The 24,334-nt window shown below is 58.4% G+C and overlaps 2 protein-coding genes across 2 annotated transcripts in view; one reads left to right on the forward strand and one right to left on the reverse strand.

The window, feature by feature from the left end:
* Window positions 1–24,334, reverse strand: part of HPS4 (HPS4 biogenesis of lysosomal organelles complex 3 subunit 2) — a 233,425-nt gene that overhangs the window by 43,300 nt on the left and 165,791 nt on the right. The gene's annotated exons all lie outside the window — the stretch shown is intronic.
* On the forward strand, window positions 754–3,047 carry CRYBA4 (crystallin beta A4). Its single transcript, XM_061466532.1, has 6 exons — window positions 754–1,040; window positions 1,727–1,772; window positions 1,897–2,015; window positions 2,227–2,368; window positions 2,466–2,608; window positions 2,835–3,047. Exons 1-6 carry the CDS (start codon window positions 997–999, stop codon window positions 2,980–2,982), a joined length of 642 nt encoding a protein of 213 aa, XP_061322516.1. The 5' UTR covers window positions 754–996; the 3' UTR covers window positions 2,983–3,047.

Here is a 24,334-nt window from a genome sequence, read left to right on the forward strand (position 1 = left end):
GGAACAGAGAGGAGGTGCAGCTCAAACCCAGGGACAAGCTGCCCCAGCCTCACTGCATGGCTGGAGCTGACACAGCTCAGCCCCACAGGCACTGGCACAGGCTCCTGCCCAGCACAAGGAGTTTGTTCTGCCCTGGTGAGTCCTGCTGCATGCACACCTCCTGCTGCTGCATCACTGCGTGCACACCTCCTGCTGCTGCATCACTGCGTGTACACCTCCTGCAGCACTGCATGCACACCTCCTGCTGCTGCATCACTGCATGCAGACTCCTGCTGCGGCATCACCTGCCCGGCGCTGGGCAGCACCACAGGGACACCAGCCACAGCCCAGGCTCCCCACAACCACATCCTGGCGCTGGAACACACTGCAGTGAGCTGCAGTCTCTGCACTGATGACCAAGCTGGGTTCAGCTGGGGCCACAGCAATCAGCCTGTGCCTAACACGTATTTGCTGGGGGTGCAGATGTTGGGGACACCCCCCACTGCAGGCGGTTGCATGTGAGCCTGCAGTGCCGGGGCTACCGGGGCTGGAAGGAGGATGCTCCAGTTCAACCACCCCGCAGATCCCTGGCAAACACTGTCCCAAAACACAGCCCTACCTGGGAACACGGGAATTGCCACCGGGCCCAGCAGTCTCCTTTCACTGCTGCCTCATTGCTGCCCTGCTTGTGGGTGCCTCTGCAGGGTGCCGGCCCCTGGAGCCCTGCATGACCCCGGCATGATTTGAGGGCGGTCACCAGGAGCAAAGCTTGAAGGTATTTAGGTACCCAAAGTGTGGCTGAGGCAGGATTTTCCCAGGTCCCTGTGCAGAGGCAGGAGGAGGCTGCAGCACTTCCCAAGTCCTGATCTGCATTGCAGCCCCCCCAATGCCTTTGCAAACCTGCCCCTTGCTCTCCTGCACGCCATGCCCCCACTGACTATGATGCTCTATGGTTGCTGGGCTCAACCTGCAGAAGAGCTGGCCCTGCTTTCACAGAGAGCTGCTCTGCCATAGCAGATGAGCTGGAGATGCAGCTTTCCTCCTGCTTCCCAGCAATGCAGGTGAGGAAACCTCCCTCCCAGACAGGGCATGGGCAGAGCCCGTGGTCCATGGGGTCAGGGCAGCAGGAGCTCTGGTGTCCCAGCTCATCAGCATCGCTGCAGCATCGCCTTTGTTCTGCCCGGTCCCTCCTCCTGCCATGTGCTGAGTTAGGGGTTTCCATAATGCTCCCCTGGGCTCTGATCTAGCTGCAGGCTATAAAAACCCAGCGAGGCTGCTGGACATGTCAGCCCCCGGGCACCAGCGCATCAAACAGGTAAGCACAGGAGCCTGGGGGCACCACATGGACAGGGGAGGATCTGGGACCCGGGGCTGGGTCCTGTGGCCAGGATGGGAAACAAGGAGATGGGAAACAGCTGGGGCTGGGCTGTGGTACTGCTCTGCTTTCACACATGGCTGCGCTGGGAATGGTGGTGGGGGACCAGGGGACATCGCTGGCCATGGCAGGGTGCTGCTGCTCAGCATGGACATGCAGCAACCTCTGCAGTGCTCCTGGCTCTGCTGGATCACCAGAATTTACTACACAGGGGTCAGCCTGGACAGATCCCTGGGAGCAGGGAGCAGGAGTCTGCCCTGTCCCATCCCGAGAAGCAGGAGTGTCCCTGGGCTCGGGCAGCATGCTCACACTGCTGCAGTGATGGAGCATGCAGGGTCTGGGCAGGCTTTAATGGTCCCATTCCCCTGGCAGAGCCACCATGACCCACCACAGCAGGAGCTCCTCTGGACTATGGAAGGTATGGGAGCATCAGCAGGACTGGTGACACCTCCTGAGCCCCAGGAACCCCTGTGCACGGGGCTGCAGCGTCTGCCTGGGGCCTCTGCCCCACGGAGCCCCCTGACTGCCACCGTCCTCCCCAGATCGTGGTGTGGGATGAGGATTTCTTCCAGGGCAAGAAGCACGAGTTCACCACCGACTGCTACAGCACCGCGGAGCACGGCTTCAGCACCGTCCGCTCCTGCAAGATCGAGAGCGGGGCGTGAGTGGGGACTGGGTGGGATGGACCCCGTGGTCTGGTGGAGAGGGGTTGGAGGAAGGAGGTCTCCAGGGTCTTTTGCCCCCCAAGCCATGGGGCTGTCTCCTCCAGGCAATGACCACATCCCTGCGGGGTGCTCTGGGTGTGAGCGGGGTGGTGGGTGTGAGCGGGGTGGTAGGTGCTGTGGGGATCTCACCTCTCTCCTGCCCCACAGATGGGCCGGCTTCGAGCACTGTGGCTTCCAGGGGCAGCAGTTCGTGCTGGAGCGCGGCGAGTACCCGTGCTGGGAGGCGTGGAGCGGCAGCAATGCCTACCACGTGGAGAGGATGTGCTCCTTCCGCCCCATCGCCTGCGCCGTGAGTGCCCCCGTCCCGGCTCCCCACTGCCGGGCTGGTCCTGGAGCCCATCACCGGCCGGGGTCACGCACCAACACCGTGCCCCTCTCTGTGCCAGGACCGCGGGCGCAGCAGGCTCATGCTCTTTGAGGAGGAGAACTTCCAGGGCAAGCGGGGGGAGCTGAGCGATGACTGCCCCTCGCTGCCCGCCCTGGGCTGGGATGGCAGCGCCGTGGGCTCCTTCTTTGTCCGCTCCGGCGCGTGAGTACCCAGCGGCTTGCACCCTGGCAGTGAACAAGGTGTTGGACAGGGCTTGGAGCAAGCTGCTCTAGTGGAAGGTGTCCCTGCCCGTGGCAGGGGGTGGAACTGGATGAGCTTTAAGGTCCCTTTCAACACAAACCAGGCTGGGGTTCTGTGGCACACACTGGAGCTGAGGATGCTCCGGTGCCTCATGCCCACACTGACCGCCGCTCTCTGCCTGCCGCAGGTGGGTCTGCTCGCAGTTCCCGGGGTACCGTGGCTTCCAGTACCTGCTGGAGAGCGACAGCCACGCCGGCGAGTACAAGCGTGTGCGGGAGTGGGGCTCCCATGCACAGACAGGACAGGTCCAGTCCATCCGCAGGGTCCAGCAGTGACCACCGGAGCCACCGTGACACCAACCGCACACCCTGGGCACTGTGTCCACCATGGGGCAGCAGGGGCAAAGCTCAATAAAGACTCAGTTGTCCAAGGCGCTGGCACTGGGGAAGGGGTGCAGGGAGCGTGTGGCTGGGGGTGATGCTGTGCCTGAGAACAGAGCAGGGGCCCTGCAGGGACTGTGTTCTGGGGTTGGGGGGACAACCATCCTTTTCTCCCCCTGCAGCCAGCGCAGGCATCCACATGTCCCACTGCAGGCAGGAGAAGCCCCTGCCCAGCTCACATCTGGAGATGCAGTGAGGTGCAATGGCCCAATCTTGGCCCTGCTTGATCCCACACAGTGGTCAGCCTGGCTGCTGTACCCACACATCCTCAGGGGCCCTGCAGAACCCATCCTGGTGCACCCATGCACACCCCTGCACTCACACCAGCTTGCAGCACCCACCAGCCCCGCAGCACCTCCCATACCCAAGGCAAAGGCAAGCAAGCAGCTCTGCCTGCAGTGGTGCAGAGGGACAGGCCAGCACACAGCCAGGAGAGCAACGTGTGGGCCTGGCAGCTGCGAAGAATGGAGGCAGGAGGATGGAGGAGAGAGGATAGAGGCAGGAGGCTGGAGGCAGGATGATGGAGGCAGGAGGATGGAGGCAGGAGGATGGAGGATGGAGGAGAGAGGATGGAGGCAGGAGGATGGAGGCAAGAGGAGAGAGGATGGAGGATGGAGGCTGGAGGCAGGAGGATGGACGCAGGAGGATGGACGCAGGAGGATGGAGGCACGAGGAGAGAGGATGGAGGAGAGAGGATGGAGGATGGAGGCTGGAGGCAGGAGGCTGGAGGCAGGAGGAGAGAGGATGGAGGCTGGAGGCAGGAGGCTGGAGGCAGGAGGAGAGAGGATGGAGGATGCAGGAGGGGGGGATGAAGGGTGGAGGAGGGGGATGGAGGAGGGGGATGGAGGTGGGGTTTCCGGGCCGGCTCCTCCGGGGCGCTCCCGCACACAGACGCTGCGCAGCGGCCGGAGCGAGCGGGAGGCGGCGGCCCGAACCCCCCGCCCTGGAAGCCAGGTAGGGCCGCGCCGGGATTCCTCCGGTGCTTTCCGGGAGGGATCTGGGGTGCGGGGGGTGCAGGCGGAGCCGCCGGTGCCGCGGGCATCGCCGCGCGACTGCGCTCGGTCCAAGGAGAAGGCTTTATCCCCTCCCCTCGCTGCTCCAATTCCATGGGTAACAGCAGGTCCCACGCGAAGGCCCCGTCGGGCACAGCCCCACGGGCACCGGGCCGGGGCCGGGTCAGCGTGGTCCCGGCCTGCGGGGTGATGCTCGGTCCCCCCGGGCTCCGCCGGCAGCCCCGGCCCCGCTGGCATGAACTGATGCTCCGCTTGTCTGTATCTGAATTTTATTTTTCAGAAGCCTCATCAGGAATAGGGCTCGGGACAGGTAAATGGATTCTTGCCTCATTGCTCCTGGAAGGAAACGTAGCCAAATTCTGGCTCGCTTCTTTGTCTTGAAACCACCATTTCCTCCTACACCTGATGATCTTAGGTAGGGGGTTAGAGGAGAGGCTGGGCCAGCCCCCCAAGCACAGCCCTTCCCTGGCAGGTGCTGCTCAGCTCCTGCTCGGAGCCATTTTCTTGCCCTCATTGTCTCGCTGCCTTTTGTCTGTGCCAGCACCTCCTGCCCCGGGGAGCCGGGAGGAGCCCCGACATCGTCAGGTTTTCAGCCGCATCTGGGCTTTGCAGGGAGCTTCCTCCCCCTCCATCCCCCTTCTCCCGGGGCTGCCCAGCCTGAGAGCTGCAGACAAAGGGAGGCAGCGCCTCCGCCGCTGCGGCAGCACCGCAGCCGGGGCTGCGCCAGGGCCGGGGCTCAGCCACCCATGGCAGCGAGGGACGGGCAGGGCCCAGGGCAGGGCCACGTTGCCCATCCTGTGGGATCTGGGGTGTCCGGATCCGTATCCCAGAGATCTCCACAGTGGAGCAGCCAGCACTGTGCCTGCAGTGTGGCAGGAGCACACATGCAGCTTTCCTGCTGCCCTCACCTCCCTGCTCCTGCCTGCAGTGCTCCCCTCCATCCTCCTCCTCCTCACTCGAGGGGGGGTTTAGCCCGTTTCACTGTGGTGTGCTCTGCACCCTACGTGCCACCAGCCCATGGCAGGAGATCAGGGCCGGCGGTCGCTCACCACACGTAAGGCAGGTGTTTGGTGAAGTGCTGCCTGCACAGAACTGGCTTTCTCCCCCTGCTCTCCCGGGGTGAGCTCCATTGCAGCCCTCAGCCGGCACACACATCCCACTGCCCCACCACAGGCGGGGGCCAGGCAGGGAACCCATCTGCCAGATGCTCGATGGCCGTTTGGTGCCTGTCACTGCCCAGCCCCACGGCAGCTGGTTTGCGAATGCTGCCGGGACGGGCTGTCCCCGGCTGCCCCATGGGAGGCTTTGTCCTGCGACGTGCAGCCACAATGGACCACGGGCAGCAAGCAGGAGGTGGCTGAACCGCAGAGTCATCACGAACCCAGTCCGCCGGGACCCGCTGCCAGTGCAACCCAGTTAAACCGCAGGGCAGGGGCAGGGGCAGGGGCAGTCTCTACCCCCCATGCAGGGACATCCATCAACAGAAAATGACAGGGTTTGAGGCATTGTCACCATTTCTGGTGTGGTCCTTCCCAGTTTCCCCCCCAAGCTGCGAGCTCAGGAGCTGCCTGGATGCTGCGCTTCCCCACGCTCCAGTGCTGAAGGCGTCCTCTCTGGAGTTACTCACCTCAGCAGGGATCCGGCCCTTCCATTGCCCCAGCTTTGGGCAGAGCCCGGGCACCCTGTGGGGATCAGGAGCGTTGCCAGCAGTGGTGGGGTCAGAGCAGAGGATGCTGCCTTGGGGCTTCAATCCCACAGGGATGGGGAGCCGAGGGAGGCTCTGCCTGCCCCTCCCGCCAGGCTCCCCCAGCTCGATGCCTCCCCTCGGCTCTGCGTTGCTCTCCCTTGCTGCGTTGGTTGCTTTCTTTTGCAGCTGCTAATGACTGACCTGAGGTCTGTTCACACACAGTCCCCTGCGGCCCCCGCGGCGGAGCAGCCACACAGGACAGGGGGACACTGCACAGCACCCGCAGAGCTGGTCACCACAGGTAGGACCCCGGGGAGGGGGACACGGATGGTGCCAGCCCCTTGCTGTCCCCTCGTGACGTGGGAGGGCTCTGGGCAGCGGGGAGCCGGCCTTCCTCCCCAGGGACCCCATCACGGGCTCTCTCCAGGCTCCAGTGGGTCCACGGGGTCACGGCGTCCCCAGGACCACCTCCATGAGAGGATGTGACCCCGCACATGCCCAGAGGTGGGGAGGGGCTGCCGCCTGCTGCCAGGGTCTCACAGCATCTCTGCTCCCCAGGGGCACAGCCCCAGCTCCTGCCCTGTGCCCGGAGGGGACCCGGGGCTCCGGCACCACCATCGCTTCCCCTGCACGGATGCTGGAGCTGGGCTGGCTGGCACAGAGCACCCCGGTGCTGGTGGCCATGGGCTGGAGCCACGCACCCGGGCCCTGCGGGGGACACGGCCGAGGAGGCGGCGCTGGGGACACCTGAGGACACGGGGCTGCAGCGCGGTTTGTTACGAGGGCCTTGGTCCCCTTCCCTCCTGCTGCTCCATCCCAGCCGGACCCAGAGCACGGGGCCCCCCATGCACCCTCCACAGCAGTGGACGAGGCAGGACGAGACCATCCCCTTCACTGAATGCAGTGTGTGAGGAGGGAGAAGGGAAATGGGATGGGAGAGGAGCTGTGCCAGCTCCTCAAGGAGACACAATGGCCAGAGCACAAAGGGACCGGGGCTGTTCCCAGTGCTGCTGCCTGTCCCTCTGTCAGCAAATCCCTGGTGCTTTCTGCTCTGGCAGTGCCGTGTCCCAGCAGGGCCCTGTCTCTGCTCTGCTTGGAGAAAACACCTTGTGTATGGAGCAGCCGGGAGCACGGGGAGGGACACAGGCACCAAGGTGCCCATGGCATGGCCTCTGTGGGGCTGTGTGGGGCGACAGTGGCCCCATAAGTGGATATGATCACTGCAACCATTGCCCGCTCCAGGGAGCATCCCCTGAGCAGGCAGGAGGGCTGAGGGCAGGCACAGCCTGTGACAGGCGTTACAGCCCCTCGAAGTCCAAAATAGAGAGGCTTCCTCATGGGGACCAGAGGGCACTCGTGCTGCAGGAGGAGGTGATGCAGAGGGCCATGGGGTGACGTGGCTGCCCCTTTACTCAGCCTTATTTCTCAGGGTACGGTGCAGAGCCTGCTCCTGCTCCTGCAATGAGCACTGCTCAGCCACTGCCGGCAGGACAAGGGCTTTCCTCTGCTCCATGTCCTGGTTTTACCCCTCAGGCAGTGGGAGCTCACTGGAGACCCGTTGCTGTCTCTGCCAAAGCCCTGTTCTTGTAGAGCTGCCATAGCCTCACACAGGCACCGGCAGTGATGCTTTCACCCCTTCCTTCCCTGCTTCCTCCGGCTCCTTTAGTTCCCTTACCCCGGAGCCTTGCAGTGCAGTGCGGGGTCGCCTCTCCCTGCTGCCCATCTTCTCCAGTGCTGGGGGTGGGAGACACGTGTTGTGTGGGGCACGGGCTGCTCGGGGTGCAGGATGCCCGGGGCAGACCCCTGTGAAGCAGGATCCACGGCACAGGCTAAACCCTCCACTAACACCTTCCCCACCCTCCCTGCAGTGCAAGCACCTCCTGCCCTGGGGACCCAGACCCCTGGATCCAAGCAGCCCCTTCCCTGGGCAGGGTGCTGGGCTGGGCTCTGCATGCTGCCCTCGCTCGGGTGCTGAGCACTAACCCACTAACCGGCCAGCGCATGCCCTACTAACACCGTGTCTCGCCTCCCACTAACCCCGGCCAGCGCTGGCTTCAAAGGGGAACGGAAAAGCTGGGTCAGTGGTGTGAGAGATGCTGGTGCAGGCAGGAGGTGCAGCGCTGCCTGTGGAGCTGCTGCTGACTCGGAGCCTGAAATGGTTTTATCAGCAGAAGCTTTTCAGTTCCTTTTTAAGCCAGTGGCTCTGTTCCTAACGTTCCTGAACCGAATTTAACTAACCAACCCTGCTGCTTTTCTCTTCATTTCTCTTCCAGCGTGTGTGTCCTCTGAGACCAACTGAGCCATGCTTCTGTCACTAACCGCCTGTACTAACCGCTCCTGACTTGTTCCTCCACTGCTACTAACAAATACTCTTTGCACTTTAACTCTCGGGCGCTCTTCGCCATGACACGAACAGTGGCCTCCTCCTGGAGCCCTGGGCTTCAGTGCTGCTGAGCATCTTTGTCTCCCATGGAAAGGAAGATGCTCAGGCTGGGGGGGTTTGGAAATTTCCCTATTGGCTTTCTGTTTGCCAAGAAATTTCATGTGTTTAAATGAGAAAAAGAGCCTGAGTGGAAAAAAGACAATGTGGAAACTGCTCATAACAATTGGTAATGGCCATAAAGGTCCAGCAAAACCCAGGCTGCAGAAAGATGGAGGCAAAGAGCGACGCTATTGCCATGGGCCCCACCAGAGCCGAGCTCGGGGCTCTCCTGGGGCCCCAGTTCACCCGTCATGGGGAATGGTGTCGTGCTGCTCCCGGGCTCCTCTCTTCACTCCCTTTGTCTCTCCGCAGTTGTTCTTGTGCCTCTGATGCATGCGGGAGCCGCTGCCGGCAGCGTGGTCCTGACTAACAGCACGGCGCCGCGGCTGCCTCTAACTGGGGTGGGTACTCGCCGGGTCCCCCTGGCCATGGGCCGGGCGGGCAGAGCTGTAGGGCTGGGCTGGGGGCACAGCCTCTGCTTTGCTTTCTGTCCATCTGTCAGCGGACAAACTGCCTCTAATGGGGCCCTCCAGGGTTCAGGCGTCAGGCTCGGTGTGGGTTTGGCACGCAGACAGCGTCAGCATTAAGCTCTGCCTGCGCCAGCAGCAGTGCTGTGATGCCCATGGGGCAGGACCAAGCCCTGCACACAGGAGTAGGTGGTAGCCCCGTGCTGCTGGCTGGGATGGGGAAGCTTGACAGGACATAGCGGACTGTGGCTGTGGGGGGACACAGCAGGGGAGCGGATTAGAGGGGCTCGGCCAAGGGTCAGGACAGCTCTGTCCAGCGGTTACAGATCAGATGGTGTCCAGCTCTGGCTGCCTTCCCTTGGCTTCGTCTTGTGCTCACGAACCCCATGGTGAGGAGCTCCCCAGATAACCCAGTGTCCTCGCCCAGCTTCAGTCTCACCCAACAGCAGTTCTCCTGCCTGCTCCTGGAAGGCAAAGGTAGAGCAGGGTCCCCTGGGTTCATCCCATGACACTGCCCACCTCCCCGTGACACCCCTGCTCTGCAACAGCCAGGGTTTGGTCTCAGTGAGGGTCTTGCTGTGCTCAGGGTCTCCTCCCCACCCAGCTCCATGGATGCCCGACCCCACCATAACCCACTGACCACTTACCTCCCTCTCTGCACTGCTGGGACCGCAGGGTTTGGGGCTGATGCTGCTGTGACTGATGGAAGGGGAAGCAGAGCCCTGCTGCAGGCTGGGGCTGTCTCAAGCAGAGGATTGGGACGGGAGGACAAGCTGGGCTGGGCACAGGGCAGGCAGGTTCAGGGCTCCTGCACAGGGCAGGAGCACTGTGGGCACTGGGGTGTGTTGTCAGAGCACTGCCCCCTCACACCCACTTTCCAGAGCAGCCTTCCAGGCTGGTGACGGAGGGGAGCAATGGGACCACCATCAGTCACACAGAGGGTGCACTGGGCAGGCAGGACCCGATGCAGGCAGTGAGTGCTGCCCATGGACCCCTCGATGGGGACAGACCCTGGTGCCCCCCAGGCCTTGGCCCAGGTCACCCCAGCAATGACGTGAGCAGGGGTCCAGGGGTGGTGCCAGGCCCTGGAGACGCACCATCCTGCTCAGGGCACCCACCCAAGGTGCCCAGAGCTGTCCCTGTTCTGCCGGGACCCCGCTGCTGCCCCGCATCCATGCGGTGGGGCTGGTGCTGGCGTGGGGCGAGGATGCTGTGGGGTAGAGGGTCCTGGAGCTGCCTCCGTGGTGTGAGCGGGAGCCCCACGGGACCCCCCCATCCCCAAGGATGTCCCCACTGCCTGTAAAGTCTGCTGTGAACATGGCAAGTGTGCAACCACCCGCGGTCTGTGTCTCTGTGGGGCACGGGGGGCTGCGGGAGCGGGGGGGGGATGCTCTGGGCTGCCAGGGGGGCTGGGGGGGGGGGGGGACGGGACACACAAATGGGGAGGGGGGAAAGGGGCAGGGCAGTGCGGGAGGGCGCAGGGGGCGGCCCTGGAGCGGGGAGGTGACCTCCACCCGCAGCGCAAGCGGCAGAGCCCCCGGACCGGGCTCACACCGGGGCGCGGGGTCCGGCCGGGGCGTGCGGGCGCTGCCGGCCCCGCACGGGGGGCTCGGGGCCCCGCCGGTACCGCCCGGGCCGGGCCCGCGGCGGCAGATGGAGCTCGTGCTCCAGGGAAGCCCTGCCCCGGCAGCAGAAGGGGGGCAGCGGGACCCGCACAGCCCCCCCGCCATGGGTCACTGGTGCTGCAGAGACCCCGGAGAGGTTCCATTTTCCCCAAGCTCAACCCTGGGATGCACCGAGCGTTTGCTGCCCCCAGACCCACAGAGACGTGGGGGGGGACCGTGCCTAGCGCAGGTATCACAGCGGGGGTTGAAATGTGGCTGCAGATGCGGCCTCTTGACCTGACCTCATTAGGAAGGTGCAAGTGATGCTAATTAAAATCATCAAGTCCCAAAGTGCGCTTCTCTCCTGGTTTGATTTATTTCTGGCCACTTCTCATTCCTGCAACTAATGCTCAGCTGAGTTAACACTCTGAGAATGACCAAAGGATGGGGAGTGAAAAGTGAAAGATGATGGCGTCTCCCCACGAGGAGTGTTTAAGCAGGGTCCTTGATGCCCCAGGGGGTCAGCACTGGGTAAGGAAGAGCCTCCTTCCTCAAGAGCCATGCTGACCAGCTTCTGGTTTCCCACATGGTGATGACAATCTCATACCTTGCAGCAAACAGAGCCAAAAGCCATGTGTGGACTCATGAGCAAAGCTGAAGCTTAAGGCAGGAGATCCTGGCACCTCTTGAAGCAGTGAAAGTATCAGTTCCACACTTCCATGTGTGCAAACCCGTCGGCCTTTCTTCTTCCACCTCTGCAGAACAAGGCAGTGGCTGAGATTTGGTTTGGACTCCAGGATAAATGTTTAAGTCCTTCCTGGAGCAAAGCTGCTCCAGTGGCAGCCGCAGCCGGGTGAGCATCACCCCCTGCATCCCGAGCGGACGCCTTCCTGCGGGCAGGGAAAGCACAGAGAGCCCTCTGCTGCTGGGATGGATCAACCCCGGGGAGCGGGGGGCTCCTGTGCGAGGCTACAGCCCCGTTCCCACCACCCCACTGGGGAAGGTCTCGGGGTGGTCTGTGATGAGCCCTCAGTGGGTGCGTGGTGGGGTCCCCTGGGCACGGTGCCCCTCGCCCAGAGCCGCCCGCTCTCATTAATCCCCAGGACTGTAAAGTGATCCATAATGAGATGCTAACTGAGTTTTCTCTAAGTTGGGTGAGGGAAGGTCACCAAGGTAGGACTGGAGTCAGCTTATTGTTATTATCAATCAATAACCTATTTATTTTCCAACATTCCTATTAACCTCTGCAAGCCACTCACCGTTTCCATTTGAAAGGGCTGTGCAGCCACTTTGCTGACTGGACAACTCTGATTGAAAATGTAACAGTGACCCGACCCCTAAGGCAGAATCCAATTAAAATCATTTTCATTTGTAGATTAATATTTTGTAACGTGTTCTACATCCCCTGCTTCAGCATCTTACCCAGGAGCTGCTGCCGCATTACACGAGCAGCCTGTATCCATAGCACCGTAAGAAAATAATTATAACTAATTAGACACAGGACAATGGGCCTGTCCCCTTATGGGGAGCAAGGGACAGGGTTCAGCTGCTATGTGCCACCCCCATGGTGGCAGGGACAGGGATGCTCATGGGATAGGGCTGCTGAGCTCCAGGGGGAGAGGGATGGGAGTCTCAGTGCCTTGTACCACTCCACAGGCATCATCCCCAAGGAGGGGGGGGTGACAGTCACCAGTGGTCCAACTTGTACTGGTGGAAGAGACCAGATGCCCTGGCGATGGGCACATCACAGCACGGCGGGTCCCATCCTCGCCCCTGCTGCAGTGCCTTTGCTGAGCACTGCTGGGGACGCGAGGGAGCGCAGTAATTGGCTGATGAAGCTTGGTCTTAACACAAAGTCTATTATTAATAATGTGACTTTGATAATAAAAAGATTAAAATTAAGTTTATGGTTTGCTGACTGCCCTTTCCACACTGTAATCATCCCTCATTCATATTCATGAACCGCTCATTAGTAACCACTGCTTACAAGCAGGCTAAACAGCCAAACCATTCAGCAGCCACCATCTCCTTAACTGCTTAACTTGCTCACTGATTACCAACATCAAATTAACTCTGCAGAACGGATCTAATAAGCTTCCTGGTGGCTTCAAACCTCCTTGAAAATTGCTCTGATGTCTCCATAGGGCCCTATTAGAAAGAATTCTTCCCCTGCGACTGTTGAGCTCGAGTGTGGGTAATGCATTGGGCTGCGGCTGCAGAGCTGCTGCTGCCCCATCCCAGCTGCCGGAGCTGCTGGGTGCAGCACCAAGGGGGTACTCGGCACTGCTTGCAATGGGGCAGCCCCACCGTTGTGTGTGGATACCCTTGCACTGGAAATGGCTGTTCCTTGCAATGAAATGGCTGTTTGAACTGATGTGCTGCTTCCTGGGAGCCCACCCGTGGCCTCCGCTTCGCTTTTCCCAAACCTGCCTCTGGAGAAGATGGATTTTCTTCCTCAGCAGCAGCAGCCACCAAAGCCCTGGTGGAGAGAGCTGTGGGGCAGTCAGCTCCCACCCTCCCCTCACCCCCAGGCCCGGAGCAGCCCTGCCCAGCCCCTGCCTTTAGCCCCCATCCATTACATGCTTCTGAGACTTAATTTGACTATTTGCTAGCTTGGGGCTTGAGGAACAGAAGAACAAATAAGAGCGACCTTTCCATTTAATTGCATTTTTTAGATGGGGGAAACACATCAGCTTCCCAGCAGTGGGGCACGAGGAGGTTTGGTGGGATTTAGGAGGAGTGAGAGGACCAGCCTGAGGATGCTCTGCACTGCGGGGACAGGTCTGGGGAGCGCAGCGGTGCCAGGCTGTGGGCTGCGGATGGTGCTGTGCTCGGTGCTGAGGATGGGGGGGGCTCTTGGCAATTAGCTCTGATTAATCTTTCAGCAGCGGCCCCGGCAGCGCGGCCATGGCCATGTGGGGGAATGCTGGCGCTGAGCATCACGGGAGCGAAGGGAGCCTTCCTCCCATTGCCATGGCAACCGTGCGGGGAGAGCTGTGCAGGGCTGGGGGATACATCCCTCCCTGCAAACAGACCCTGGTTGAGGTGGCTGAGAAGCTCACCCCAAATCACCCCTTTGGGAGAGGGGTGGCTGGGCTGCACCCAGTGGGTGCTGCAGGTCCCCATCAGGGGATGCATCCAGACCCACTGGGATGCAGGGACCCAGCCAGGATGCAGGCAGAGCTGGCTGCTCCTGTGTGCAGGGTGCTGAGCCCCCGGATCCCCCAGCTCGGAGCCTCCCACCCTGCCTGGTGCTGATGGAGTGAGCAAAGCGACTGCAAATCCCGCACCCAGCACATATTTCCTGCCTGCTGCTGGGTGCGTCCTGCAGCAAGGCAGAGACAGGCGAGATTTAGGAGCAGGAGGTGGAGAATTTGTGTATCAGCTCCCTGCTTTATGGCACCGGAGGAGGAGGCAGGCAGCAGCCGCAGTATGCAGCCCCTGGGCCATGCTGCATGTCCTGGACCCCTCTCTGCAAGGGACAGGGACCCCTGGCTCTGGATCCACGTTTGGGGTTAACACCGGATCCAGCAGTGACGCCTGCACAGGCAGAGGGGTCGGGGAACACACTATGTGCCACGCTGCAGCCTTGCCCCACAGCATCCCAGCACAGCTTAGAGATGGGCTGCCTTGGGTGGGTAGAATAACCCATTCCTTTCACTCCCCATCCCTTGCCCACCCCACCCCAGATTCCCCCCAGGCTCTGGCTAGAACTGATTCGAACAATGGCTTATTACCTGCTTCCAGCCCATTCTTTGCAAAGAAAATATTTATACTGAGCTTCCCTTTCCATTCTCTTCAATTACCACCGTGTCTCATCACCTCCCCACAGCTTTGCTTGTTAGCCATAAACACAAATCCTATTACCTTTTCTCTTTCTGTGTATTTGCCCTTTGATTTAAGCTGCATTTTCTCCCGGTTTCATCAGCTCTGGGCCTCTCCCGCTGTATATCTCCCTGTTTATCTACTTTCCGAAGGCCTCCTCTTATTTCTCAGCCCTGATCAATACAGCTGCGGAGCCGGCTGGCAGCTCCTCTCCACCTCTGCCCGTAGTTTTTCTTGGGGGACTTGTCCAGTATTTCTTGTTAAGCTCCTGTCTCAGCTTGTTCCATTTCTCATTAGGTTTGAGCACTGCCATTGTAGTATTTCTTGTATTTCCACGCTGCCCAGCGGATCTCTTGTAATTCTTAATGGCGAGGCTTAAAGCCTCCCTCTTTAGTGGCCTCCCGAGCCCGCTCCGGCAGGTTCCGAGCGACACTTTGATTTTCAGGCGGAGGAAAGACCGTCCCTCCGCCTCCAGCCGCGCTGTGATTTGTTCCGTACAGGAGGGGCAGCGGGGATTCTTTGATTTCACAACCATGACTCCAGGGGATGCATTCCCCGGGGCTGAGCCCGCTCCGTGCCCTGCCCGTGGAGCACAGCCCGCAGTCCCCGGCCGGCTGCTCGCATCCCGCCTGTTTTCACTCGGTTTTTCCCCTCTCGACATCTTTCCCCCTTAGCGAGGAGCTGGGTTTGGCACACACCGCAGCCCCCCGGCTGTCAGGAGCCAGCAAACGCATTGCTCTCCATGGCTGCATCTCCGAGCGGTCCACACGAGACGCAGGCGCCGCGGTGCAGTATTTCCTCAGATGCCACCGCGCCGCGGGAGCCGAACAGCGTCCTCTCAAATCAAACTCATTTTTCCTGTCTCCTCCACAGAATGGCCTTATTTATCCCCCCGCACGCAGCTGTTACCGCAGGTTAACCAAAGGTTGTAAAAACATTCCTCAAATGCCCTTAACTCCGCTCCGTCTGTTATTGAAATGATGAATCTTGGGGTGGATTTTTCCCGTCTCACGCTGGTACCAAACAGGCAAACCCGGCTCTTCCCTGGTCCTGTGGAGCCTCCAGCACCCACACATGGCCCTGTGCCACCCAGGAGGGATGGACACTGCGGTGCCCCTGGACCGGTGCAAATGGGACACTGGAGCATCCCTGCCAGCAGCAGGGACAGGACCCTCTGGACCGGGGAGGGGATGGTGTCACCTCCAAATGCCTGCCAGTGCCTGCAACCTCTGCAACCTCGTCTGCTGCTGCAGTGCTGTGCTGCACTGTGCAAAGCAGTGACATGCAGTGCTATGCAGTGCAGGGCAATGCTGCACAGTCCAGTCCAATCCAATCCAATCCAATCCAATGTAATCCAACCCAACCTAAGATAACCTAACCTAACCTAACCCAACCTAACCTAAACCTAACCTAACCTAAACCTAACCTAACCTTAACCTAACCTAACCCAACCTAACCTAAACCTAAGCTAACCTAACCTAATTTAGCCTAACCTAACCTAAACCTAACCTAAACCTAACCTAACCTAACCTAAATCTAACCTAACCTAACCCCAACCTAAACCTAACCTAACCTAACTTAACCTAACCTAACCTAAACCTAACCTAACCTTAACCTAACCTAACCTTAACCTAACCTAAACCTAACCTAACCTTAACCTAACCTTAACCTAACCTAACCTTAACCTAACCTAACCCAACCTAACCTAAACCTAACCTAACCTTAACCTAACCTAACCTAAACCTAACCTAACCTTAACCTAACCTAACCTTAACCTAACCTAACCCAACCTAACCTAAAGCTAACCTAACCTAAACCTAACCTAACCTTAACCTAACCTAACCCAACCTAACCTAAACCTAAGCTAACCTAACCTAATTTAGCCTAACCTAACCTAAACCTAACCTAAACCTAACCTAACCTAACCTAAATCTAACCTAACCTAACCCCAACCTAAACCTAACCTAACCTAACTTAACCTAACCTAACCTAAACCTAACCTAACCTTAACCTAACCTAACCTTAACCTAACCTAAACCTAACCTAACCTTAACCTAACCTAACCTAAACCTAACCTAACCTTAACCTAACCTAACCCAACCTAACCTAAACCTAAGCTAAGCTAAGCTAACCTAACCTAATTTAGCCTAACCTAACCTAAACATAACCTAACCTAAACCTAAACTAATCTAACCTAACCCCAACCTAAACCTAACCTAACCTAACTTAACCTAACCTAACCTAAACCTAACCTAACCTTAACCTAACCTTAACCTAACCTAAACCTAAGCTAACCTAAGTTAACCTAACCCCAACCTAAACATAACCTGACCTAACCCTAACCTAACCTCTGGCAGCAGTGGGGCTCACACAGTGCTCTCATGCCCCTTCCCCTGCCCTCAGCATCAGCCCCTCAGATGCCGTGGATGCAGTACCAGGACACTGTCCTGCAGGTCAGCAGGAGACCTGGCACAGCTGGGTCAGCGCCAGCACTGCCTCTCACCTGGGAATGCCATTCCTATGCAGGTGATGCTCTCGCGTGGGAGAGGAAACCTGAGGCCGATGAAGTCCCACCTCATCCGCAGCCTCACTGGGAGAATTTGCAGTGAGCTGAGGAAAAGTGAGTTATTGTTAAATGCAAGTAAAAGTTAAATAGTGTTGTATGGGAGCTGCTCTGTGTCACTGCACCCACGTAAATCAGGGGCTGTGTGACCTGCGGTGATGGATCCCACCTCCAACACCCGGCTGCGTGTCCAGAGCTGCCCACATCCTCAGCTCCCATCCCAGTCTGCAGTGCTGGGGACGTGATGGGAGCTGCCACCCCTGCACAGCAGCTCCTGGAGCACAGGCATGGGGATGAGGGATGGCAGCGGGATACGAGAGGTGGCCTGGGAGCCGTGGAGCACCCGGATGGTTTTATATCCCTCTAAATCGCCCACCAATCCCAGGGCTGACAGAGATGTATTTTTAGCCACTGCAGCACAATTAAGTCTTCTTGTTAGTCTCAGGAGGAGAAGGAGGTTGTTGGTTTACTTGCAAATGCTTGAGGTAATTCTCTAATGGCTCCTCCACCATTACACAGACACTGTTTTCAATCTCTTATCATATGTAATCCCTAATGATTCCTCTGTTATGTCCTGTTTTATTAAAGCGCCATTGAACTATAGCCTATTGATTTAGATTTCACAGACAATTGAAATTTAAATTGACTCCAAATTGAATGTCTCCGTGCAATCTGTGTTCTGTGCTAAAGATAGATAAAATGCTTCTATTTTTGATAACAACCTATAGCAGAGGCACAGTTTCATTCCAGAGTGTGTGGGAGGGCGCCAGGATTTCCATCACAACGTTGGGATGGAAACAGCTTGCGGGCATTGACCAGCACCCTGGGATGGGAGCTGGGAGCAGGGGCAGCGTGCTGCAGGTGAGCCTGCATGGCTCCCTTGGAGTTCTGTGTAGTCAATGGAGTTTGATGCCATGCAGTGAATTCCTGGCTGGCTCTCGGCTCACTGAGCCTGTGTGGGGCTTTGGCACCAGGACACTCTTCCCTGCTCACCAAAGCACCCTGGGGTGCTCCCATGGAGCACGGGGTGGATGCAGCATCCCTGCGGGCTCCAGGGACCCAGCCTCCGCCTCCCAGGAGCTTCAGTATAAATAATAAAGAGTTACAGGCTGCTATCTGCCACAGGCTCTACTTATGTGCCTCCCGCCAGTAATAATGTCTGTGTTACAGCCGACCTTAATGCCGGCAGAGATAATTCTTTCAGTGCAATGAACTGTTTATTGGCTGATGGATACAGCCCTGTCACGCTGGGTGATCCCTGCAGACCCGCGAGCCCGGGAGCAGGGGGGGTCCTCGCTGTGGCTGCAGCATCACCTGAACCCTGCAGTGCCTGCTCCCAGCCCTGCTCCAAGCATCTTCAAGGTGAGGGTTTGGGACCGCCCCCCCGAGCAGACCCTGAGGGCTGGGAGAGCACAGAACCATGGAATAACATTGGGTTAGGAGGGACCTTAAAGCCCATCCAGTCCCAAGCCCCTGCCATGGGCAGGGACACCTTCCACTAGAGCAGCTTGCTGTGTGCTATATTGTGGGCTGTGGCTGATGAAGTGAGCGGCGTTCCAGGCTTTTAGAGACATTTAGGTTTAATCTACGGTTTAACATTCCTAGCGGGAATACTTTCCAGCTGAAGAATGTTTTCCCCAAGCCTTTAGTCTCATTTGTGACATTTCACCTGTCATATTATGTGCTTTTCAGGGGAGCAAAATGGCAGCTTGTCTCCTTAAAAGCGATGGACACGTTGTTTGTCAATGAGATGAGCTCCGGGCGCTGGCCCCTGCTCATTTAGAAACAAAACTCTCTTCAGGTGAAGGTCTGAACAAATAAGCTGCATTGCCAGCCTCTTCCCAGTGAAGACATGGGGATGTCCTGGTTGTCAGGCTGGGTGCTGCATGCGGGGAAGGTGCTGCAGGAGGATGGGGAAAGGGAGGTGTCAGGAGACCTGGGAAAACCATAGAATCCCAGAATCCCAGCCTGGTTTGTGGATCTTAAAGCCCATCCAGCTCCAACCCCTGCCACGGGCAGGGACCCCTTCCACTGGAGCAGCTTGCTCCAAGCCCTGTCCACCCTGGCCTTGAGCACTGCCAGGGATGGGGCAGCAAAACCCAATCCCTGCCACCACTAATGCTGCCCACCCCAGGTACCTCTGGTTAAAACATCACCTGCCTTTAAAACCCACCTAAACTCCTACAACTGGAGCTGTCACCCAATCCATCAGGTTACTGATGATAGACAGTAATTAAAACTAAGCTAATAACCTCCTCACTCTTGACATTTCTACAGGGGCTTTGTTCACCATTATCTACATATAGATTAAAAATTGTAATTGGGCCAGAGATAGGGTTAGAAAAATGCAGCCCCTTCCAAGCGGGAGCTGCTGGTGAGCGACACTTGGAAATTTTATTTAATCTGAGAAAATTGAGTTGAACTCCAGGAAAGCTGAGTTCTCGTGAAGTACCTGCACTGGGTAGGAAATGTCCTCGGGAAGGGAGCAGCGGCTGCAGCAGGGAAGGAGACCCTACCAAAACGCTCACAGAGGAGCAACTGGTGGTGCTGGCAGCAGCGGGAGCTTTAAAGCCTCCTTGTGGGTGCTGGGAGCAACCTGCCACGCTGGCAGCTCACCCAGCTCTGCCCACGGCCAGGGCATCCCTGTGGAAGCTTGCTGCTGGCACGAGCATCTCAGGTGCATGAGTGCAGGTGCACTCCCAGGACTCTGCTCCTTGCTTCTGCTTGAGCAATCCACCTGCCATTGCTGCTGGTGGTGGTCTTTTACCCTCCCATTTATTGCAATGGGGCTTGCCATATGCTCAGCCACAGTGCAGGACCCTCCTCTGCACAGGAGCTGCTGCTTGGGCCACGTTTCCCTACAGGAATGTGCCCGTCCAGACGCTTTGGTGACAGCAGGGATATGGCAGAGGTCTGGCTGTTGGGGACCCCGACCCAGCGCTGACTGAGGGATCAGCAGGGGCCGGTGCGAGCTGTGGGTGCTGGTGCTCTCCCAGCCAGCACAGCGGGATGCAGTGAGGGCAGGGACAGGAATTCCATCACACACAAAGATCATCCCCACATTGCGCTCCCTGCGGAACCTCACCTCCTCCTCCAGTGGCCACTCCTGCGGTGTTATTTGCAGCGACGTTCATGCCGATCCATGGCAATCCAGGATCGCTATAGACACTTCATTAGTGCTGCAATAATTATTATAACACAGGATTAGTAATGGAATAATGACAGCATTTATTTTAAAGCGTGACATATTAACCAAGCAGGGCAGTATTAATTGCAATGGTGAATTATCCTCATAGACACTATTTCAATTATTGTTTTGTCACTATTACATTTATGACAGTAATAATTACATATCTAATATACTCATTATTGTTGGATATACAGAATAAGTCTGAATAAATGCAGCAATTAAAGGATAATGTTCCTGGTGGGGAGTTGAGGAGCAAGGAATGACTTTGGAGCCTGGTTTTAAGGCCAGAGTGAGGCAGGAACTCTCCTGATGGAGAAGACCTTTGGTGCTGGGTGTGCTCTGGCACTTTGTGCTGGTTGAATCACTCATTGAAGTACCCAGCCAGGGAGGAAGGCTCTGTACGGGACACCTCCTCATCGGGTGTCTGCACAGCAATCACATTGCCCTGAGAATCCAAACAGACCTGGATTCTCTTGGATTCTTAGGGCAAATCCTGGGAGTGGGTGTTCAGAGCAGGTCTGAGCATACAGGGATGTCCAGTGGTACCCAGGGGTGCCCAGGGTGCCCAAGGGTGCTGCACTGGCACTGCTGGCTATCATGGGATGAGTCCAAAGGCTCCCTGGCCATGTCTCATCCCCAGCACCCCATGCCTGTGCTGGGGCCCTGGTGCTGGGGCCGTGACCAGGGCTGGGTACCCTGCATCAGAGCAGCAGTTTGTCTCTGCTGTTTTTCTCCCCTTGTGTGTGTTTTTCTTACATTGTCTCCAAGGAAGCGAGATCAGCTCCAGCCGCAGCAGCAGCAGCACGAGCCAGCCTCAGCTACTGCCCCAGTGCAGTGCCACCATCTCCTGCAGTGCCGTGGGTTTCCCCCTTCTAAAGGAAATAAGTGGTTTGTTAATTGAAAGCTTTGCTTAACACTCACTGTTTGAGATGCTCTAATTGCTCTCCCCCTTCGCTGTGCCTCTCATAAAAGCCTAATGAGGTTTTTAATGTTGATTGTTGTCAGGGGAGCAGCTCCAGTTGAGGTGTTTGATGCCCCCCAAACCTCGCTTAACTGATGCATGGCGGAGCCACCAGGCCACGGGCTGCAACAAGCAGTGTTGCAGCAGTGTATAGTGTGTATGTGCAGCATGCAACGGGTGGCAGTGCAGCCATGCAGCGCGCAGCAGTGCGCTGGTACGGAGCAGCACATCGCGGTGCATCGGTGCATCCCCACACGGTGTCCCTCTTCACCCGCCCATGGCCGCATCCCGCCCTGCCAGCGCCGCCATCCATCACCGCCGACCCGCGGTCTTCTCCCAGACAATGAGGGAAAATCGGCCTTTTGAGGAGAGGCACTTTGTTGTTTATACAAAGGAGTTTGGCTGTTAACACATGTAAGGTAATGGGATCCCCACCGGCTGCTCGCAGGGCCGGCGCAGGGGTCTGCCTGATGGATTACCCACACCATTCATCTAAATTATGTCACAGGCAATAAGCAACTTGCTTAATCTGTGTAAATGAAGGGCCGGGCTGGCTGCGCCGACACGTGCGGAGCGCTGCCTTCCTCCCCAGCACCGCAGCGCCCGACAGCCGCCCTGACGCATGGCGATGGGGCCACCCCCCATCAGGGTGCCTGCCCCATGGCAGCTCCTGGCCGAGAGGACTGGGTCACACCCGAGCAGCTCCAGGGAGGAAGCTGCCCGCATGGATGTGGATACAGGCAGGCATCTGCTCCTGCCCCAGCTCCAGCACGTGGAGAGCATCCAGACATCACATCTCCAGCTGGGCAGCTCCGGCACCGAGGCTTGGAGTGCAAAGACCAGGGGCAGATCTTAGAACCTTATAACAGCTTCCAGTGTCTTAAGGGGCTACAAGAAAGCAAGGTCTTGTTTTCTTTACTGCTCTTGTAACAATAATCAGTTCAGCATTTTTGCAGCCCAATCTCCCAGGATCAGCCCCTGTACAAGCAGAAGACTGATGGGTGCAGAGATTCAACCCCAGGCACCTCCACACCTGCACCATGCCACCTCAGTTCTTCATTTTGGCTTATCAAAACCTCTCAGAGCCAGGCAGGCTGGGCTGGCTCTGGGAGAGGTGCAGCACGGCCGGGGCTGGGGAGCCTGCCCCTGCTCTGGCATCACACATTGCACTGGGCAACAGAATGGGAAATACTTGCAGTAATAAAGGGAAGGGCTTTGGAATCTCTGCAGTGGTGCTGGGCCGGCAACTGTCTGCGGGAACATGGCAAAGCAGACAGTGCTTTATTCTTGTGGCATCATTAACCCAAAGGTGCTAGAGCCCAGCTATGGGCCATCAGCTAGTGCTTACAGCCGGATCACTCATCCCGCAGCAGATTACTCCCAAACACTAATGACTGGAGAGGACGCAGTTTCATTGCAGCAATGAGACATTATTTAGCTTCTCTCGCTGCTAAACCGCTGCTCTATTGCAGATAATGAGACGCCTTCTGCTTTAGCAGCTCTATGGGATTCTGCAACCCCCCAGTGCATAGCCAGTGCGACCAGCTCAGGGAGGGTTCCCACTGAGAATGTGGAATTTCAGGGCTCTGGTTATCTCCGGAGCTGAAGGCTGCAGTGCCTCCCCTGGGATACTCACACTGCTCACAAGAACCAGGGCCCATCCTGGCCACTCTCGCCAAAAGAGGCATCAACCGGCTTATTTTAGGGATGGAGGAAGGAAGAGAAGGGAGAGGACCCAGCTTTTCTCCCAGTTTGGTGCCACACTCATGGCTGGAGATGGTGGCTGCTTTGACAAGGCCACTGCTCCTGCAGTGATGGTGTTTGACCTGACCAATGGCGAGGGGTGAATGGCCTGTTCCTGCAGGGTGCAGGGGACAGCCTGGGGCTATCGCCCAGCCACATCCCAAACACTGCAGAGTGGATTGTCTGATAAAGCAGCAAAGGGCAGGGTGTGCAGCAGGGCTCAGCACCAGGCTCTGCACTGGGTCCTGGGGAAGCTGGCAGGGATGGATGGTCTGGGATGCTCGGGCCCCAGCAGGAGATGCTGCCTCTGAGCCGGGGCCGAATCCTGCTCGTCCCCCTCCGCAGGGACTGCGCTGCGCTGGCAGCGCCGTAGATCTGCTCTTGACAATCAGATGGGATCTTTTACCCGCTGCTTTATGTATCGCACCCTGTACACGGCATCTCAGTACCAGATCTTATTCTTTCTATTTGTCTTGTTTGAAAGCCCCTGTGTAAGAGAGACAATTTTTTAACTCTAAGATAGATTGCCTGGAGCTGTGCGACAGCAGGGATGGGGAGGCAGGGGATGATGGATAACGTACACATGATTAGAGGACAGGCCGCACAAATTCAGATGGAGAAACCACCATTACCAGCAATGTCACGCCTCTCTCCCCTCTGGTCAGTGCTCGCATGAGCAGCTGGCCATGGCCACGGCTCCTTGGGTCAAACACAAACCCAGCGCCTCCTTACAGCACAAAGCTGCAGCAAGCGTGATGCTGTGCTGCAGCTCCACTCATTGAACCCCCTCTGGTGCAGTGCAGCAGCTCGGGAAGCTCTTCCCAGGGTTTCTTCCCCACCCCGTCCTGCTCCCAGGGCAGTCTCATGGCTGTGAGGATGACGAGTGCCAGCAGGAGGGAGCAAGGGCACCGAAGGGAGACCCTTGCTGCCAGATCTGGTGGGATCAGTGCTTTGTGGTGGCTGGGCAACTGCTAAGGGGCCCTGGCACAACCTCCTGGTGCAAAGGTGAGGCTGAAGCCCACTGCGCACTGAGGATGGTGGAGCTCCTTTCCAATGGGGAGGCTCAAGCTTTGCCTCCAGCTACACCGTATGGTCCACGTAGGATCCAGCCATGGCCAGCAGTGCCTTGCTCAGCACCACAACAGCACATCCCTCCTGCTGAGCCCCACGGTGTGTGCGGGGGACACCGGCCATGCAGCGCTGCTGGGGCGCGATGGCACAGGCTGTGCTCGGTGCCACAGCCCTGCCATGGCAGCACGGAACCCGTGGCTGCGGTGGGAAGCAGGAACTGGCTGGCACTGCCACTGGCACTGTCACTGCCTGGGGACACGAAGGCAGGTGCTGCCTGTGCCACCAGCAGCGCTGTGCTGGGCTTTGAGCCTCCTCCTCCGTCTCATTAATCCTGATTTACAGGAGCAGGCGGCAGGCTGGGGCCCTGCGAGCAGCCTGCCCCGGCTGCTGATTTGCCTTCGCCGAAGACAGCAGTGCCCCCGAGACCAGGCCACGCTCAATTATTCAAATCGGAGCTTGCGAAGGGAGCGGGAGCCCATCCGTGTGGCAGCATCCGGCCATGGCTGCGGCCCGGCGGGGCGCGGTGGGGTCCTGAGCCCCGGTGCTGGCAGCGAGCGGGACCTGCTGTGCCCGGAGCTGCCTGGCATTCAGCACAGCACACAGCCCACGCTGCTGCTGCGCTGCACGGCACGGTGCGGCTG

The sequence above is a fragment of the Pezoporus flaviventris genome, unplaced genomic scaffold, assembly GCF_033815535.1.
Source record: "Pezoporus flaviventris isolate CSIRO_AGI_PZ_B2104156 unplaced genomic scaffold, CSIRO_AGI_Pfla_v1 ptg000041l, whole genome shotgun sequence".
In the NCBI taxonomy this organism is placed as follows: Eukaryota; Metazoa; Chordata; class Aves; order Psittaciformes; family Psittacidae; genus Pezoporus; species Pezoporus flaviventris.

Coding starts and splice junctions, on each gene's coding strand:
- CRYBA4 (XM_061466532.1), top strand. CDS start 997: ATGAGCTGGAGATGCAGCTTTCCTCCTGCTTCCCAGCAATGCAG. Junction 1,041..1,726: donor CCTGCTTCCCAGCAATGCAG/GTGAGGAAACCT, acceptor TTCCCCTGGCAG/AGCCACCATGACCCACCACA. Junction 2,609..2,834: donor TTCTTTGTCCGCTCCGGCGC/GTGAGTACCCAG, acceptor TGCCTGCCGCAG/GTGGGTCTGCTCGCAGTTCC.